General features: G+C 40.8%; 1 protein-coding gene and 1 long non-coding RNA gene across 5 annotated transcripts in view; one reads left to right on the forward strand and one right to left on the reverse strand.

The window, feature by feature from the left end:
* Positions 1–9,145: 9,145 nt before the first annotated feature.
* The window catches only part of TTC1 (tetratricopeptide repeat domain 1), a 33,109-nt gene continuing 21,233 nt past the window's right edge, over positions 9,146–21,021 (reverse strand). For all 4 annotated transcript variants that reach the window (XM_046900516.1, XM_004944815.5, XM_046900517.1 and 1 more), the window contains exons 7-8: positions 17,358–17,412; positions 9,146–9,779 (exon numbers count right to left, since the gene is read on the reverse strand). In XM_046900516.1, the coding sequence (XP_046756472.1) occupies positions 9,646–9,779; positions 17,358–17,412 (189 nt within the window). In that variant the 3' untranslated portion in view covers positions 9,146–9,645. The remainder of the gene's footprint in view (positions 9,780–17,357; positions 17,413–21,021) is intronic.
* LOC121111761 overlaps positions 9,735–21,021 on the forward strand; it is a 31,571-nt gene continuing 20,284 nt past the window's right edge. The window contains exon 1 of the long non-coding RNA XR_006931427.1: positions 9,735–9,883. This is a non-coding gene — a long non-coding RNA (uncharacterized LOC121111761). The remainder of the gene's footprint in view (positions 9,884–21,021) is intronic.

A 21,021-nucleotide genomic window follows, 5' to 3' on the forward strand; every position in this document is an offset into this window, starting at 1 on the left:
AGTGAAGTGGCCGCGCACACGAATGCCATCTGCAGTGCTACTGCCCCGGTGTGGGGCCTCTGTGAGGCTTTTGGGTCAGCTGGTGCCTCCTGTAACCAGCAGGTCTCCACTCTGGCCGTAGCTCAGAGCACAGCTCCAGCATATGTTTTTCTTCGCCTTCACAGAGTTGTTTCTTATTCTGCCCGGATTACAGGAACTCCCATCCCTTTTCTCTCATTATTCATTCATTCTTGCAGCAGTTGAATTGGTTATCCTCATTAGGGGTCGGAGGAGAGGGGAAATCCTGCTGAAATGTAATTGCTCACTAATGGCTTTTCCTTTGTGGCATTGTGTTGGGAGCCTTCCCTGTGGGAGTGCTGGATTTGCTGCATGGCTGTGAAACCCACAGGAGAGGTTGGCCATACAGGTTTCGGAGGTCTGCAATTACCTCACTGATTAATCTTCACTCCAGCAGTTTGGTGATGAAAGTATAAAAGTAAGCCAGCCTTCAGCAGTGAAGCCAATCCTGCACAATGCCACTCTGTAATAATGTTTACTGCTTCTCCGAAGCATCAGAAGGGGAATACTTAATGAGGGCAAAAGTGCTCGTGGTGCTGACGTGCCAGCTGAAATGTGAGGGATTGGAATGGAGAAACAAGATTTCTTATAGGGTGAGACCAAGTGGGCAGAAGGAAATCAGGCATCCTGCTAACAGAGAGGTGGTGTGGTCAGCTCAGATGCTGTCACATACTTGTTATTTTTAAATGTGATGTGGTGGAGAGCGTAGAGAGAAGGAAGATGGTTAACTGCCCACAGCTGCCTCTGTAGTTAAGGAAATGGCACACATCTCGCATTACTTTCGTGCTCCCCACTGATGGGCTGGGCTCATTTCCCTATCTGACAGCATCCTCGGGCTACTGAGAGCATAGGGGGCTGCTGAGATTTGCATGGCAATGTCCTTTTCCTGCTTCCGCACTTTCAGGAGGGTTGGGAACACAAGAAGGTTGCATACAAGGCTGGTGTCGTCGTGCCTCGTGTGGAGATCCGACCTGCCCTGTAAGGAAGTTCATCCTCCTGCTCTCCCAGCGGCACAGCAGTGCTTGCACTGCCAGGTACTGATTGTAAAAGCATACGGGCAGTGGAATGACACAGCAGCGGTGTGTGCAGCCCTCTGAGAGCCGCGGGGATGGTGACCTGCCCTTGGCATCAAGGGGCACCCGCTGTCCTCATTTCTGCTCTTGTTTACTTTTCCCCACTCAAGTCATTGGACGTGGATTTGTCATTCTCCCTCTTTGTGCAGGAAAGCTCTGGGAGGCTCAGTACATATGGATGGCCTGAGAAAAAGGGTTGGGTCGTTTCCTGGTTGGTACGGTGCTGGCAGGTGGTTGTTTGCATTCTGCAGCCTGGCTTTATGGTTCTGCTCATGATTTTCCCTTGAGTGTTTCAGTAGTGTTTGTTTTCATTCACCTGCTGGGTTTGGAGCCCACACTATGAGTGCTCAGGGCCAGGCAGGCTGTGACCCATGTGTCAGCTTTGGGCCGTTTGGAATTTTGGGTAAATATTCAAAATGAGGGGCAGTTCTAACTCTGAAATCCAGACTTTCAGCTAAGAGCTCGGAGGCACATATTTCCAAATGTAGTCCTCTTGGTCATTAAATATTAAATTCAGGCTGTGTCTGCTCCCGGGCTCATTCAAATATTAAAGTTCTCTGAGCCATTGGAGAAAGCGGCTGGGGCTGGGCTCCAGAATGCAGAAGGAAGAGCACCAGCCTGTGCTCCAGACGAGGTCTCTGAACTGCTAATACAGTACAGCTGGAGATGGCTAACCCCCTCCTGAGTCACTTTGTTGTCTGTTTGCCTTTTCAAAGAGCACGCTGCAAAAAAGCTGGGAGAACAAGGGTTGCTGTGTGTACCTCACGTATGTTTTCCTTAATATGGTAAAATTATAGCAGAGCCATTGGTTGCGTCTTGGTTTATTAAACTTGCTGCTGGTTGCACGTATCAGTGCCTGTGCTGTGTTTGAGCTCAGGCTGGGCACATGCAGGCCCATGGGGCCACAGAGAGCTGCCATGTAACAGGCAGGGGCAGCAGTACATCTGCTCGTAGCCTCCTCTTTCCAGAGCTGCCAGATTCTACATTTCCTCTTTTCTCAGACAGAAAAGTGCTCTAAGATGGCAGGCTGTGGCAGACGAGCTAATGGAAACGTGTCAGTCCTCCCTGAGATAAAGACAGATGCAATTGCTGGATGCAATTATCCCAGCAGAGCCCAGCCGTCCTGCTGCCTCTCCGGGGGCCTGTTTTATGGCTGGCACATGCCAGCAATGCTCCGGGAATACATTTAGGCCATTCCAGCCGCCTCCTGCAGCACGGGGCCCCCAATCCCTGCAATGGGATACGGTCGGTGTGGGCAGCGGTGCAAAGGACAGCCGGGTGAACAGGCTGGGCTAGGAAAGGAGAGCTGTTGGTGTTGTGTCCGTGCCAGGAGGGCTGCTCTGAGAATGGTTTTCTTGAGAGCCAGCTGCGGAGCGGCAGGCAGGTACGGGGAATCCTGGCTCCAGGCCGGAGACGTAGCTGCAAATGGCGATGCCTCCAGCTGGGAGGACTGCCGCTGAACATGCAGAATCAGAAAAATGTGGTTAATGTTTTTTGGCTGTTTTAGGACATTTCATCTATAAAGGACTTTGCTCTGTCAGGGTAGGCTGTGATGACTCTGGCTTAATGCCACAGCAGCCGAGAGCCTAACAATTTACTGTGCCTCAGCAGAATGTTTCTTTGACAAGCGGCTAACCAGAGGCTCTGCTGATGAAAGATACCCCCAGCAATTACATCCTTTCATGCAGGAGGCTGTGCAGGTTTAGAAAAAAAAACTAAGCAGCTGAACAAGAAAATGCTGGGATTCTTCCAAGCAGGGAAAGCTTGCGAATGAGCAATGTATTACTGCACATTAAATGTGCCCGTACACATCTGTACCTACAGTTAAAGAGAGGTGGTACTTGGATATAATTGGTTCTTGGCTTCAGCAGCCGGCAACAGCTCCTGGCTGCTGCAGTAATCCCTTAGGAACAGCACAGCTCATTAAAGCACAGGAGCTGGTGACCAGAGGCTTCTCCTTTCTGTACAGCTGCGTCTGCTCTCATCAGGGGCAGGTGGGTCTGAAAGAAAGTGCTGAAATGCACTAATCAGGGAGGGAAGGGTTCAACTTCAAAGCTTGGTGCTTTACCAAATCCCAAATATTCTGGTGTGAGGAGCTGGGAGCGGTTTCATATCCCTGCTTACTGGCTGGGCAGGAGGGAATCAGCAGCGCTGCAGTTACAGTAAGTCGTGGGCATGGATTATGTGAGCCCCAAAGTCTCTTTTCTGTGCTGGAGAGTGTTGTCTCCTGCTTAAGACTGGTGTTTTGAAAGGCAGATCTTATGATACAAATTGAGACAGCGCTGACTCCGTGAACTTTGTCTGTCCAGGTCTGATGCAGGAGCTGGAGCTGATGTGAGTGCTGGCAGAGGAAGAGAGGATGAAGACAGCTCTCCTGGGTATCCCTCTCCCATCACACATGAAGGCGTAGAGGTAACAAAAGTGATATAATCTGAAATTTACTGTTACAATTAAATGCAGATTATTTACAAGAGAACGCTCAAAGGTTCCTTGATCTTATTTCTAATATTCCTGCACAATAAGAAAGTTGGCATGCTCTCACAAATGATAAAGACATAAGCTTTAGCACATGGTGATGTACTGGAATGACTTAAATGATCAGACTGGCAGTTATTTGCTACTACCTATTCAGGAAGGGTAGAAATGAAGATACAGCAGCAATTTCAGATGCCAAGGACTGAAGAGGCTGCTGAGCACTGTCACTGGCTGTGCTGGTAAAGCCCAGGAAACGCTACTCGTGGCACCACCAGAAAATGGATGAGCTACTTTCTAAGTGGCCTTGTAATGAAAAGCTGAAGTGCTGAAGATGTGCTGAGCACTCTGAATTTTCTCAATTTATTTCTAGAAGGGCTTTCTGGTGTGACGTCCTGGATATGCTGCTTTGGACGGCTGCAATATCTAAAGCAGGCTGGTCATCCTTTTGGCTCGCCTGGGCCGTGCTGTTGTTCACACGGCTGTGTTTAGCCATTGTACCAAAATGCATGAAATGATTTGCCATAACTTCAGCTTGCCATAATTCAGTTTCATTTTGAATGCTGTCATGGTTTGAAATACAGTACAGAAAAGTTAAATTTCACTCTGAAGACACATGTTTACCTCTATTAAATGAGTCAAATCCACCACAAGTGCTAAATCCATGAGCCATTTTTCATCTACAAGTTCTGGCACAAATTTTCCTTTTGATCCCATAAATGACTCGATTTCATTTCACAACTTGTAAAAAATGTTTAGCATTTTACCCTTAGTCACCTTCCTTCAGAAAAGTACATCATGTCCCCATAATCAGCATCCATTCATTTAAGGAACACCTGGAATTGGTGATGATTCAATCCCTCAGACTTGATGAAATTCACAGCTTTGATGAAGATTTGCACGATGTTATCCATTTTTAAAGCTTTCATACATACATTTTCTTGATGTACGATGCCATGAGATTTCATCAAACATGAGCTGCTGGCAGCAATTGCATCTTCTTCTATTAATTTTGTAAGTCCCTCTTTTTAACCAGACATTGCTGGGGCCCCATCAGTTGCTGTAACAGTTCTGCTGACAAAGGCTAAAGAAAATTGCTTTAATGTAATTTTTACTGCTTCACACAAATCAAGAGATTTAGTTGTGTTTTTCAATGGCACCAAAGAAGCCATTTATCCAGTGATATTATATTTGCTGTCAATACCTCTAATTAAAATGGCAAGTTGAGCCGTATCTGTAGCATCAGTACTTTCATCCAACACCAAAGCACGAACTGTGAAATCAGCAGCTTTACCCTCTAGATTTCTTTCATTACATTTTCCCATTTCTTCAGTTTGCCTGGCTACAGCCTGGTGAGACAGACTGAAAACTGTGGTTTTTTTCTCAGGACAAAAGATACCTTCCACACTTTCCATTTATTGCTTAATAGACTCACCATCAGAAAGCGGCTTTCCTTTTTTTTGCAATCAGATTACATAACTAGCTTTCATCATAGAGCCTGCTTGAGTTGTAACTTAAAGAAGTTGTTGCAGTGATGAACCTTCCAGTTCTGCCATTTCGTCCCTATGAAACATTCCTCAATACACGTCGAATTCAGCGGCGTTTTTGCATATGATGTCTCTTCAAATTGTAATCTTTGAAAACGGACACGGTTTCCTTACACGTTAAGCACAGTGCTGTACTGTTTGTCTCCACGAATAAGTACTCATCCGTCCATTTTTCACTGAACACTCTTTGATCCTCTTCCTTCATCCACAGTTTTTCTTTTGTTGGGGTTCTGTTTCATTTGAGATGACAATGGGTTGAAATACTACCTGCAATCACTGCTCACACCAAGCGGCACAAAAACATGCCACGTGTGAGCAGGGTCTCAATAAAGAATTAATAGAAAAGAGGCAATTAAAATCCATCAAAAACAGATCTTGTCATTCAACAATTCTCAGCTAATCTCATCATAAAGATGCAGCACCTGCCACTGCACTCTACAATATATGTAATATTTATAGGTAAATATCTACAATATAAACGTTGCACACATGAATTAAGGTCTGTCTCTCTGGCAGATGTCAAACGGTTTGCCACTGTCCTTCCAATGGAGATCCTTCCTGCGAGATCCTGCTCAAATCTCTGCTACTTCTCATACTATTCAACGCTTCCATCTGTCAGCAGCAGTATAGTGGGAAGTCATACCAAACAACACATTTTTTGTCAAGCTAGACCAAAGAACACGACTGAATCCTGCATTTAGCTGCAATAACACAGGCAAGAACAACTCACCCACAGCTGCAGGAAAGTGGGGGTCTATGTCTGAGGAAGCAGCTATTCCAGAAAAGGCTGAGGGGGTCTAAGACTTGGCACAGATGTCACCCAAAAGGCTAACAGTGTTTGGGCATATAAGCAAGAAAGAAGCGAGCAACAACGTCATGCTTCCTATACAGAGTAGAAAAGAGACAAAACTCAGCATCAGTTCTGATGTCCTTTCTTAAATGTAGGGGAAAAAAAGGCTGAGACACAAACATTACAGAAATCCTGGAGAAAATTATTTGTAGGGAAAGTCTTAAAGAAACCCTGTCTTACAGAGAAAACCAGCTGGCCCCTTCATTATTATGCAAACATGTTCAGGGAGAAAATGCCAGGTACTAACAGCTTTATATTTTTGCAGAGAAATGAGATGAAACAAAGGCTGGGAGCTGAGGAGAGACAACGCCAAGTGGAAAAGAGGCATGTCTGCTGAAAACACAAGGGTGAGTAACTACTGGAACAAATCTGTAAGAGATGTTGTTCGTTTAGAGCATTTATATTTGAAAGATTGCTGCATAAAGCATTCTTTTCCTATTAGAGGTTGTAAACCCAATGCATGTGACTCAAAACACCCTGGCAATGTGGTGGATTTTGTGGCCATTTACAACAGGAGGAAGTACCAATTACCTTTCTCTTGGCAGCTGTGATGACTAGTTTAGACATTAAAAAAAATCCCTTTTAAAATAAAAAGCCAAAAAAAAAAAAAAAGAGAAAAAAGAGAAAAAAAAAGGCAGCTGATTCAGGATGTGGACAATGCAAAAGAGCTCCCATCAGGCAATTAATTGGCGTTTTACCTGAGGAGAGCTTGCAGTAATGTCAAATAACACAGTCCAGAGGTTTCTATTCTAGCCAGACAGCGGCACTTTGAGTAGGAATGACCTACAGATCAGTCCTCTCTAATGGTGTGCACAACTTACAGTGACATTAAGCTGTCTCTTTCACACAATGCAATTAAATTACAAACAAGTATGAAAAGCAAATCAGCTGCAATTCTTCAGCTCCATTTATTCTACCCTTCATTTTAAAACTACAGGTACACAGCAGGCATCAGCAGGGAGGTTGCACAGCAGGTAGAAATATCAAAAGTTTTGTTGTGCTTTTATATTCCAGAATAAGCTACCCAGCCTCTGCCCAAGAAAGCCTTTAAAGATAAGAAGCAGGAACAGAATGGCAGGAAGAGCATTTGTCACCAAAATCATTTGTAAGACAAAGCAGCAAATTGCTAAATCACTGCCTGTAACTTCATGCCACAGCCGCACACTGTTAAATAATAAACACAGAAGGCTGAGTAAAGATAACAATTAATTGGCAATAATCAAGATACAAAGAAAAATTTAAGTATCCACAGTAGCTTGAAAGTGCATTGAAAGTGATTTATGCATGGTGTAGGGGTACGTATTGCAGTTGAGTGAAAGCTGGGATTCTGATCTAAGCTGCCTCACAGAGTCAGATAGAGGGCTGTTGCTAAACAATACAAACCCCTGGATGCACTCCTCAGCCCAGGCCGGGAGTTAGCTGGTGACATTCAAGTCAGTGGACTGCCTTAACTTCAGCTGCATCTGTACTGCTCTGCTTCCATGGCCAGACACTTCTTCAGTGTCAGGCAGTGTGGAGCTTGCAACAGCAACAGTGCACATCTCTACCTGTCACATGCTGACTTAGAAGCTTTAGCAAGGCATGATTCAGGCATTCCTGAGTGGCTTCTCAGTTTGAGCTCAAACCAAGCTTATGAACTCCAGCTCAACACGGCCTCTGCCCAGGGCTGCTTTGGAGCCTCTGCTCCTTAGTAGTCCAGGCTTCAGGGAAAATTAGTAAGATTTATACCAGTCTCAATACTCTGCTCTACCTAATAAGCCTTCCGTGAGTCTAAAGAGCTCACTTCTGAAAGCAGAGCTGCCAGCTCTGAGCCTGTTAATTAGCCTATCTGGACCTGCAGAGCCTCTAGGATGTGAGTGCACCTCTCTCCCAGTACGTTCCCTTATATTCTCACTCACTGCACCGCCCAGGTAAGCTCAGCCCTCTGCCACTGGGAATGGAGGGGGTGAGTGAATGACTGCGTGGTGCTGAGCTCCCAGCTGGGTAAACCCACAGCACCAGGAGCAGCATCTTTCTTTAAAACCTCCCATCCATACACCTACCAGTCTACCCAATTTTAGTAAAGAAAATCGAATCCTGCACTGTAGGAGCTGTACTCCAGCAAAACAAGACTTAGTTACTGTTTCAGCACATGAAAATCCTAGAGGCTGTATGCTTTTGCTTAGTTAAGTGACATTTTAATTACGCAGAAGATGTCTAAGGCAGCCCAGTCCTTACTGTGAATTTGGTTTTCTCTCTTGGCAATGACATTTTAATTCCCACAGATGTAACACAACCTCACTGCAGACATGAAACAGTTTATGAGCAGTTAACCACAAAGTCAAAACTAAAAAAGCACCACAACAGAGTTAAACAACAATCAAAAAACAAACAAACAACAAACCCCAAACCCTACCCCTTTAAGTCTGCACTGTCAAAATGGAAGAAAAAGAAAGCACCAAGAAAGCTTAACTTGAGAGTATTCCCTTCAGGCATATCACTGTACAGACTGGAGCTCAACACATGCAACTACTACAGTTTCAGTCTTTAAGTACACACAAAAAGATTTCTTGAAATAAATTTAAGATGACAACTAATAGCCAACAGAGAGCTACCAGTGATTATTTAATTAAATCATGTTTTGAAATCTGCCTCCACTGTAACCATTTCCACATTGATTTAAAAAAACCCAGTAAGCAGTAATTACAAAAGACATCCATTCTCCAAAATCTGAATGAACTACTTGAAAAACACTTTTTTTTTTTAATAGCTCTCTATAAATTAATGCTTCAGCATTCTCAAAGCCTATTACATCACAAGGAACTTTCACAATCAACTTTAATGTCAATTGTTGGCCATTATGGGGATCTGTAACATGAATAAATCTCAGAGAAGCAGATTTCCCTGACTTTATATGAATCCTCCAAGGTGTATATGTAACATTACACAGCTTCTGTATCTTCTTCAAAAGAAAATAAATATATATTAAAAAGATAGAAATTAAACAAAGGGGAGCCTGAGGATAATTTGCTGATGTTGTGATAAGCAAGAAAAAAAAACACCCGAAGTGCATCACATTACTGTCTTGTAAGTATGTTATTTGTTGGTAGATAGAAAGATTTTAAACAACACTGCCACCATGGAAAGGATTCACACAAGGCAAGAACTTCACATTCAATCCAACAGAAATACTAAGCCTTTATTACCAAGAAAAAATATTCCACAGAGGAGGTCGGCTTGCTTCCATGCATGCTGTCAGTCACATCCACCTCCCGAATGTGGAGATGTGCTTCTGCTAGATTTGTTAATTCCCCAAGACACCATTTGGCTTTGTTCTTGGCCACAGGTGCATGGGCATTTTGATTCAACTGAACTGCTTGCTACAGTTTTCTTGCTGGCATTGAATGGGCCAAAATAATGTACCTGACTGGTGGAAAAGCCAAATACTGCAAGTGAAGAATCACACACAGGACATAGTTATCACTAAAAGAAGTCAAGTGACTTTCTTTACATCCACATTGTAAATAATTTATAAGCAGGGAAATGAATTTGCTCGAGTCTATCTTCACTTGGACAGAGTGAAGAACGTTTGCTGAATCCTTGCATTGGTACGTGCAAGCACATGGTCACGAAGCCTGAAAGCCAGCAGAACTAAGCTGAATTCATGTTATCTATTGTTGTTTGGATTTTGAACAAAATTGATGGAATATGAGCCAGTTGATGAATCCTGTTTTATCTGGAAATTTTCTGTTGACAGGCCAAAGGGGCGGAGAACCAAATTCCCAAGATCTTTCAGTTTGCCTACAATGAAAAAGAAACACGTGAGTAGTAAGCAGAGGGAAAACTCCCACTGAATGATGCCCAACTACACACTCCAGCTCCACCAATTTATCTACTAATTCAAGGTAAATGCTGTGGAAATATCTCCAGTTAGTTGAATATTTAGGCTCCTGTATGAAGTAAAAAGATTCCAGTTGTGATGTAGTCAGTGTCAGCTCTGGAGCTGAAAGCAGATCAGTTCAGATTCTGACAGGTCTGTCAGGCAGCCCTGACGCAGTGGCTGCGGACGCCATCTGTTTCTGGGTACCTCGTAGTTCTTTATTTCCTCAGTCATAAATGCTCCTTACACAGGACCTTAGCAGCTCACAGAAAAGAATTAGTCTCTCCTGTACTTGGATGTAACTTTGATACCTGCCAACACTCTGTTTTTTAACATAATTTTTTCAGTTCCTGCCACTTTGGTGCAGTTACAGTTCTATAAGCACTCAGTGATATTAGAACTGCCCAGTCTCCTAGACTACCAACAGAAACAGAGAAAGCCAAAGTTCAAACTCTGCTCACTCGTAGTTATTACAGATCTCTTTCTAGATTATGTATATTGATACAATGAACATTAAAAGAAATCCATCCATGCGTCTGCACCTTCTAAGTAAGCAGTTCCATTTGAAGCATACAACTTTGTAACCGTTCTTAGCATGGCAGATGACATCCTGCCATCAGGAGCTCATGTTCAAAACTACAGTCCTCTGTAGCTAACTCATCCCTGCTAGGAATGCTAAGCAACTGTTATTTAATGAGCATTATTAAATATACATAAGGTACAACAGTTAAAATCCAAAGGCTACTATTAATATATACACCACACAAGCTTTCTGACTCTTCTAAACAATAGTTCCTACCACCTATAAAAGGAGAAGGACAACAAAAGGACATCCTTCAAAAAAATCATATCTAAATAAAGATTGTAGAATAGGTAAAATGCATAAAAATTAAACAAGAGGCAAAAGTAACACCTTCAACGTAAACACAAGCTAGCTGATCTCTTGCTTTTCCAAGGAAAAGATTACATTCCTCCTGACTGTTCCTAACTTATACATGTGTGCTTTCTTAAAGCCATCTTAGACGCAAGAAGTGTACATGTATTCTAGATGTCATCTTTACCTTTACTTCTATTTCTAAACTAAGTATTAGGATACAGCAGCCAAGTCATAAGAATAGTTACCATTTAGTTTCTACGCTTCTGCTGGGTTCTTTTGCTTAAGGTGGCACCCAGGACAAGTTCTCCCCACAAGTGCAATCATTACTACTGCTATTAGCTAAGTTTCCTCACTGCAGTGCAGCAAACAATCTGGACCGAGTTAGAGCTTTGTTGCTAAGCCATACTGAAGTAGTAGCTTCACAGCAATGATGAAATACAGAAACGTAAGGAGCGAAGTTCTATGCAAGTCCTTTGCAAAAAGACATGAACGGTATTTATGTTACACAGTACAAACAGATCAAGTAATTTGCCTTGAGCCATGCTGCAACCCTGTGACTGTACTCAAAACAGAAAGTGTATCAAAGTCTGAACTTATTCAACAGATATGAGACAAGGGGCAGACTATCTGGCAACTGTTCAAGCCAGGTTAAACACCCTCCCAGTAATCCAAAATAGACTATGTTTCCAATCACATTTGCAAAACTGAATTAGGGCAGGGAAACTTTTCAAAAACATTTCATAGAAAATACAAAAAGAAATGATAGTCAAAAAATGCAAACTTTTTAGTCTGAGGAGCAGCTCAATCCTGTATAAAGAAACAAACAGTTAATATTACTACAGTATTTCTAAATATCAGCCAGTGTAATTAAAGATCTTGCATCAAAATGCAGGTTCACTACTGGGGATCTTTCAGATATCTGTGCAATTATCTTAAAGCAAGATTGGTCTCTGAGAGTCAAAATGGAAATTCTGGGGTCTTCTGCATGAAAAAAGACCACCTTTGCCTACAAAAGCAGCTATTAGTAGGAGGAGCTTTTGCTTTTTGTTTTTATTAATATTATTTTCCTGTTCAGATTAACAGATGAGGTGGTTGAGTGATCTGGCCAAGTGGGTGGCTCACTTAGGGTTAGCTTCCTTCTACAGATTTATTTTTTTAAGCTACACTGTTTAGCGTAAATTAACTACTAAGTCAAGTTCATAATTTTACACTTCATCCTAAAAGCACTCTGGTTATAAAACTACAAAGCTGTTCATAGTGTCTGGACGATGGGGATGAATAGTTGCTATTGTGCTTTTAGACAAACAATCAGTCATTGCTTAGCTTCACTTTTTTGGGTGAGAAGTGTCTTTGTCAAGTGGTGGAAGAACCCTGGCATAGTCTGGCATTCCTACAGCCAGTTGTAAACAGTTTACAAGTTATCCGAGCACTGCAGCTGGCTCAGGAGCAGGCAGCCGAGTTTGCCTGTTTCAGGAAACACTGAAAGGCCTTTTCTAATGGCAGTTAGTATGATGGCTCTTTTCCGGTCATACTAAAGCCTAAACACAGAATAACTGCCTTGGCATTCTTACTTGTAGCTAGGCCAGCTCTCTGGGAGAAGCTAAAGGCTCTACTATGTATTTAATACTTTATTCTTCATCTCACCCAAGCTGTGACTATATGTTAAACAATACAGTTATAGGTCATCATTCTGTTCTGCCACAGAAGTCCACATACAGCACTGCCTCTTGGTGCAGCCATATTAATTAAAATGTAAAATGTAAAAGAAGAAAGCCTTGCCTTTTCCAGGAACTCAAGCCCAAAGCACTGTTCCTACTGTCTGGAGTGCATAAGCCCACCATCACTGTAGGAAAGCACTGTTTCTTCCTCCCTCACTCTCCTTTCATCCCTAAATTAAGATCAGTAGTTAAGCCCAACCTTTCCCTTCCCCCAGAGAAAAAACTCTTAAGAGAGAGACTGTGCTGGAAGAAGGCAAAAAGCATGTGGAGCTGTGACTCAGCTGCAAGGAGTTCTCAGCAGTCAGGCACTCACCAGAGCAGGGTCACATCTCCCGAAACAGTATTTTAAAGAGCATGTGTGTACTTTTCACCTGGAACTCCATCATGCTAAAGTTATTCAGCAGAACAATATTCAGAGATTAACAGGAAAAATAACTGGGAAAAAATCAATGTAAGTCTCATAAGTCTGTGATTCATTATTCGCCGAAACAGAAATGTTCTGTTACAAAAGACAGATGCACAAAGACTTCTCATGATTCATTTTTCATGTAACAATCATAATTGACTGCTGTTGAGTATTTCTGGCAATTCTTCTAATATAGTTGCAAGAGATTAAGTGTTGCTTGGAATTTGAAAAGCCAGATACTGTTTATGCTAAGAATTTTTTTGGATTGAAAAATTTCTGAAGAGGTCTCATCTTTGTGTAACTTTCTGTACTATCAACAGCATTTCTGAAGCAATTAGAAGAGCTGGAACAAACCATCGTCCTATCCCTAAATGATAAGTAAAGACTGGACAAAAAGTAACTGTATGTCAGTGCTGCTTTGAACTACTTCAAGTGACCTCAAGTTCTCTGTACTCACAGTACTGAGCTTTAGCTGCTTAGTTTCAAATACAACATACCCTTCAGTAACAAAGAAGAAAACTGTTCTTTAGGCATTAAGCCTCATAAATATTTTCACTGATCTTAAGCAGCTGGAAAAAGCTCTTATTGATGGACAGGTCCGGGTGATATGCTCTAATAGGTGTTTGTGTTAATCACATTAATAAGCAAGTACATTTTACTATTTTCCTGAATACACTCATAACTTAAGCTGAAAATCCCAAGTGTTTTTGATCAGATTTGATGAATTGTTTGTATAAGATGGGTTACACAGATTGGCATATGTCCCACCCCAATGTTTACATCCAATATGCTTAGCTTTCCTATAGCTATGTAGAAAACTGTATTGTGATCACAGACGGCAAGCTGCTAAAGCTCACTGAAACAACTCCAAACTTCCACTCACTTCACACCCTCTCCCCAAGGTCCTTGGTCCTTTATCACTATAACGAGGATCTAAACAAGACTAGCTTGTTGCGCAATAGCTAGAGACCTTTTGTTTTAAAATCAGAAGAAAAATAACCCAAATGGTTAGAATGTGTTTTAATCCCAGACAGTGAGAGAGGCAGAGGACGCCCATGTTATGAAACCATAAAGGGAATGAACCACAGAATGGATTTGAGTTAGAATGGACCTTTAGAGACCATCTAGTCCAACTCTCGTGCCATGAGTATGGGCAACCTGATTTTGTGGAGGATGTCCAAAGCCCTGTCCAAGCTGACCTTGAACACATCAGTGCCACAAGCATTTAAAAGCTACTTTGAAAGTGTGCTATAAATTAAGCTTTCATTTATATGAAACTCAATCGGAGGTGAGGTGGCACTGAGCCAATTTTAGCATCGTGTGACAACATTAACCTGCTAATACTGAATGGAAAATAGGTAAATAATTTAAAGACAAATGCCAGCTTTAGAACTGAAATGGGGTTGGTTTGGCAGTAAACCATCACATCATTTTTCTAATGACATCAACTTCGTTAATCACAAGCAACTACCATTTGTATGCAAGAATTCATAGCAAGGTAGTCTGGAAAAGAAGATCCAGCCAAGAATGTGTACTTTGATTTATTTACATACCATCACTTAAGAAGTGGTTTCAGTTTCTGTCAAAATATGTGGTAATGAGCTGTGGCACTAGAAAACAGGAAACAACACACTGGCGGAAGGAGGAAGATGCACTCTTTTTAAAGTTTATTTGTACACAGTTCTGGTTTTCATGGCAGCATTACTCAGCTGTGCGGGGTACACCAGTGCTTAGTTTTAGTTGAAACCGTAAAAGACCAGAAAAAAACATGTTTACGGGCTGATATACTGACTAAAATAAGAATTCAAGGTGGTATCCCAACTTCAAAAGGAACCAAGGCACAAGTGTGACATTATTTTAAAAGATATTGTTAGTTATTACGTAAATTCAGTGTAAGTGCACCTACACCAGGACTGACCTGGAACTATTTGGATGCATCTGACTTGCTCTCCTGGGACCAAGAATTCTGGGGCACGACCCAGACAGCACAGCTGGCTCTCCTGTGAGAGAGCTGGGGAACAAATCTTCATATGCCTGGCACTGGTTGCAGATTACTGTTAAACAACTGTCAATTCTGACGCAGTACTCAGTGGGTAGATAGCACTAAAAAAGTTCTTGAATAACATGAGTTGAAGCAGCTTAAAACAAACACAGTGTACAATAAAAAGAATCCAAATAAATGTTTTAACCACCATGCTTATTCACATTTGTCTTACATTCCTTCTGGAACTCCCAATTCCTCCCCGTTCCACCCTTCAGCTGGAAGGGTTTCTCCTCCCAGGCCTGCACCATTAGATGCACTGCATAGATGACATTGCTGCTGCTTCTGTTATGGACAAGATATTGGGCATAACACTTAAATAAAATGAGTAACTATTGCCTGTATTTGAAACTTAACCTCAGATGTTCTATGAAGAGACTATATGGTAAAAAATTCCTTACTTTGTGTTACACTGGTGATCACAAGTACTGCCATGAATAAATGCTCAAGTCACACCAGACAATTTTAACAACATGAGATAATTTACGTGAATCCCATCACACTGAGTTTATGGATGAAAATAGGGTTACATGCTGACTCTTAGTCTGGCTGTTTCCAAAAGTAAATGTCAGTGCATCCCTTTGCACATATATATTATTATTGATAAGGGATTCCCTTCTCTAGGATCCCAATATACATCACCTAATCTAGCTCCCAGAAGACCAGGCCAGTTCTCAAATCTTATATGACACTGGATTAACACTTTCAAATAAAATAACATCTAGACTGAAATCTAGACAAAAGTTAACAATATAGAATTAAGTTGGTAATGACAGCTTATAAAGCTGGATTTCTTGTTTCAGTATGGGCCTTTTTGTGATTAGTGAGGCTCTTTAGACCAACAGTACAAAGGGAGAATTCAAAAGAGCTCAGGAACTGTTTTTGTTTTAATTTGTGTTGAAAACTATCACGTCCTACAAAGAGGCATGATCCTTCTGGAGATTTTCTGCATTTGTCAGTTATTTACAGCTTGTTCTAAGCACAATGCTGGAAACAATCTGATGATGTAGAGCAGCTCTAGAAAGCCTTACAGCAACTTTATTTAAATTCAATAGATCAAGACACATACAAAACAAGAGCACAGACTCCCTGCACAGTGAGAAGCAAAAATTAAAGAACAATGTCAACTACAGTAGAAGCTCTTCAAAGAGTCTCTTCTTCCCAAATATTTTAGGAATTAGTGTCATTGTATGCAAGGTAGACTGAGTTTGTTTAACCTGATTCTCCACAGAGTAACAAAACACCATCCTAAACTCTCAAAACCTATCCATCTTAGAAAAAACATTTCATCTACTACCTGTCACACTTAGAATGAGTAAACAGCTAACTGCTGACAGCTAGTTCTGAAACAGGTCACGTACAGTCAACTTTCTCTTTTTATCTTATACTGTCATTTGTCCTTACTCTTTTGTGTGCAATTCCTAAACAGTACAGACAAAAAGATTATGTGAAAACAAACAAAAACCCACCAACACCTTGTTTTAAAGCCAGAATATCAGGATATCTGTTATCTGAAGCTGTAAGAACTACAAAATCCTTCTGACTTGGAGGCAGTAACAGCTGCCAACAGCCTTTGTGGGTCACCCCACAACTATTAGTTTATCCATAACACTGTGAGTTGTGCAAGGAACTGTTTTACACAAATTATTATTACACAAGAAAACCTTACTTCCTTGGGCAATCTTATTTAAGTAATTAACCTTTGGAAAGATGTCAGTCCAGTTAAGTTATTATCCAAGCAATGCCATACAATACAATGATGGGGGTAGATACATTCAAATGAGTTATACCAGTTACATTCTCTTAAAAAATAATAATAAATTGACAAGAGTATCTTTTGGTATATATTGACATTCATGAATTATAAGAAAAGTTAAGAAATCAAATTCCTTTCCTAGCAAGCCCAGAGGCCTGCTTGTAACACTAGGTAGATTTAATCCAGCCTCAACACACACAGAACTGAAATACCATATAAACCAGGATAAACATGAAGACTTGGAGGTCTATAGGTGGAAAATGCTACAAAAGGAACCACATTTATTTCTTCAGACGCAAGATCAAACATGTTCAGTTGTTACAGCTGGCTGAATTCTTTTATGTATGGTTTAGTGAAAACTGTTTTAACCCATTCATGGGAATGTCTCCTTTGAAAGTTTACTTGCACAGAGAAAGGACAGAGCAGTTGGCCTGTTTCAAACTATTTCCCTCTGCTTTTACATGTATTGTTATAGAATATCTTGAGTATCACTGCCTTTATTTAAATTTAAATTAATTAATTAAATTTAATTAATAACCTTTTCTGTAGGGGAAAATTATTTGGCTAAAACTTTCTGTAGGCAAAACTAAGCAATAGAGAACTAGGAAGAAATCATGAATTTTGTTTAACACGATTATTTCCTTTATTTTTCTAGCAGACCACAATGATTATTAAGCAAGTTATATAAGCATACTACTTACCTAACATTTCTTTCTTCAATTTTTCATTCCGCTCTTCAATTTGTCTAGGTAATCGCTGCAGAAAGGAAGACAGAATTGGAATCAGATCCATGCTTTCAGTGATACTGTAGGTTAAGCAAATGTAACTTTCATATCCATACCCAGGATACATTGTTTATGGCTTTAAAAAATAAATCCTCATGTCAAACCAACACTTCTTTTCTATTATGGAAACTTGTAATTCATCGTATGACATCAATTCACAGAAACACAGCAGGTTGTAACTTGTAAGTGCAGGTTTCATACAGGCACACATTTTTACAGCTGAATAAGGAATCTGATCTGCTTGCCTAGTATTTTAACTGAAGAGTTCAGGGAATTTAAGAGACCTAGAATTAAAGTACATTTTATCCCTATCTCCTCTACCAAATACATTTAATATGGTTAAGAGAGACTAGAGAAATTAAGCAAGCACTGTATTTGACTTCCGAGCATGAGTACAGGTCTAGTGGGGAAAAGCATCTCTAAAGTCAGTTTGAATTGGCAACAGCTTCAGGGAAATGCAAACTGAAAATGTGAAAATCTTCTAGATAAAAATATTTTATCAGAAGATGAGTGAATTAGCTGTCTATGACCTTCAGGATATAGTTTAATGAGCAACACCTTATTATGCAATGTTGTCGTATTCCTAATGAGGACCCCAAGTTGATGATCATCATGGAGAGAGAACTTCCAACCAACAAGTTCATCCTGAGCAAGGTGTTAGTCCAAGGAACAGTTTGTCCATGCTTTTTTCCTCCTCAGAAATGGCACTAGTGTTAAATCTGTGCACCATCACAAGTAATGGAATATTGGTGCGAAGGTTTAACTTTTGCTTCCATACCACCAACATCCACCTCTGACATCACGAGCCAACATAATAAAATAGGAAACATCACTTTTGAGCAGCCTTTGTATATGAAAAATATATATAAAGCGCAACTGTCATTCACACGGTATCTTTTTCATATTTTCAGAAGTTACTATTTCAAACTTATATACTACACTTATTACTATACAATCCCAGCAGCTCAGGATCCAATTATATGGTCATGGCAAATAAGACAGATCTGCTGAAATGGTGCTATCAGGAAGTTAATTACAGTTGTAAACTACAGTAACAGGTGTGGAATTCACTCCTTATGTACTTCCCTTGTGATAATTGGCCTCTGAACATGGTTAAAGAATTCAATTTCCTAATTTAGTTCCTTCCTGTATTTTACAGCTCCAGTCATCATGGATGGGTTTGTCATTCTGATAACTTTGCTACAGTGAAATAAGATGTTCATGTCAAGGAAAAAAAAAATCTGCCTGAGTATTCCTCCTCTTCAAAACAGTATTGATTGGTGAACACAGGCACTTTCAACTCTGATGGGGAAGAGAGGTGGTATACCCCATAAAAACTGAAAAATCAATACAGAACAGTACAATGCACGTACACATAGGTGGCTAAGCCTGAAACAAGCTTAGGCCCAATACCACCACCAGTGAATCAGATCTAATTAGTGCAGTCAGACACCATCCGACTCCTGCTGACCCAGAGGGGCTTATTAACTTGGGTGCAGATCTGGACCCAAACTGCCTACATGAAAATGTGTGGATATCCCCAGGCTGTACATTCAGTTTGCATTGTGGCTGTGACATTCCCTCTTCCTTTTTTCTATCTTAGTAGTTTTATCTCAACCCACGAGTTCTACTTTGTTGGTTTTTTTTTCTGTTCTCTCCACCACCCCAATGGGAACTGGGGCAGTGGGAGAATGACTGTGTGGTGCTCAACTCCCTGCCGGGTTAAACCACAACACATCTGCTGCATCTTGGATGAGTTCAGCTTACACAGAATCTCTCTCATATGGACATCAGCCTTTAGCATGAAATGAAGACCTCAATGCTTGATCAGAAATACATGTTCTGTGTTTTGTCTGTCTGAACAGTACTGTTCCAAAGACTCAGCATTTCTCACTCCAGAGAAGTACATCTAGGGTTACTTATCTATAGAATGGTATCCATAAACATGGCTATTCGTCTTGTTCTGTGATACTTATCTCAAAGTACAGCTTCTTTTGGTAAATATGTTTATCTGGTCTGCCACTCCCTCAGAAACTGTGCTAAAGCTAAAATTCACACAACATTGTTATACACCTAAAAACAAAACCTAATGATTGATACCAGGTAATTAAACACTCTCTTTGAAAGCATCAAGAGGGATTATTTGACCACAAAACATTGTAATTTCCAACTGTTTCATGTGGCATGAGTGATGTCAAAGGTAACCGAAGTGTGCAACAGTGGGCTTTAAAACATGAACACTATACTTCTGACATATAAGCTGTACTGAAATTTTAAAGCAGCTAACAAATCAGGAGCCTAAGCAAAGAATTACTGTGCATTTAACTTCTTTTAAACCACCATTTAACAAGATTATTATATTCCCTAAAGCAGTATGTGAAATATTTCTTACACGTAGGAAGGAGAAAGATTGGATCTAACAGAGAGCAAAGCTAATTTGCAGATTCTCTTGACGCATCATTTTCATTACCAGCAGAGGAACAGAAGTGCTGAACTAGTTCTGCAAAGAGCAGGGCACTTTACATCACAATAAACAGAACCTCTTAGTCCCTACATATTACAGATCTGCTAATTACATACATGGAGACTACATTATATCTGGAATTACGTTTTTTATTATAAAACTTAGAGATCTATTATGATTATTTTAAAAAAGCATAAAATTATCTGTGTCAGTATTTGATTAACAAATTTTCAAGGGGGGGGGGGGGGGGCTTTAAAGCCTCGATCTCAAAATACTGCTTTTACCCTGAAACTTGACCAAGAACAGGACCAACTCAAGGCAAAATGCTGTAAATCCCACTGCAGTGCAAACTGAGGCCATTTTGTACAAAGTATCCTGCACTACATGTGACCTGAAGTCTGCCTACTAAAATGAGGTCAAGGAGCAGAATGTAGACGTAACAGTCACACTCTGTGCTTTCCAGCTACAAAAATTATAAAGAAATGGCCAATCATTCTAAAACACTCCTGAAAGATGACCAGGAAGAACAGCAGAACTGTTTCTGATTCTCTCCTGGAACAAATCTTCACCAGTTACTGAAAGAAAATTGTGGTTTTGAAAGAGACAGAAAAGCTTTTAGGGGGTTCAGGTCAGCTAAAATGTACATTTCGAACTCCTTATATTTTTACCAACAACTGACTGTTCTCAAATCTTAATCTATGGAGTCCTGACTGGTGCTTCATAACAATCTGTCAGATCTGCACAGTTGTTCTCTGTATGAAGAGCTGCTAAAACATGCTAGCACTGTTTTACCAAGTAACCGACTAGATTACATTAGGCCTCTTTCTTGGATTGAGGCTAATGCTAAAAGACTACAAGCTACAGAAACTAAATCCCATAGTTTCCTCTAGAAACGTCAGCAGATTCCTTGGCTGAATTCCTGGATCAAATAAGCCATAGTCTCAGCTAGGAGACTATAAACACAGCCAACACAAATACCCTTTTCTCGACTATGATGGATGCATCACGTTCACTGCCCCTGCAGTAACGATGTTTGACAAGCCTGTCATTTATTAAGCCATTGCCAAGAGCCAGGTGATAAAACGCTCTCCTGCTCTCAGATGCACGCAACAAGCA

This window comes from Gallus gallus, chromosome 13 (genome assembly GCF_016699485.2).
Source record: "Gallus gallus isolate bGalGal1 chromosome 13, bGalGal1.mat.broiler.GRCg7b, whole genome shotgun sequence".
Taxonomy (NCBI): Eukaryota; Metazoa; Chordata; class Aves; order Galliformes; family Phasianidae; genus Gallus; species Gallus gallus.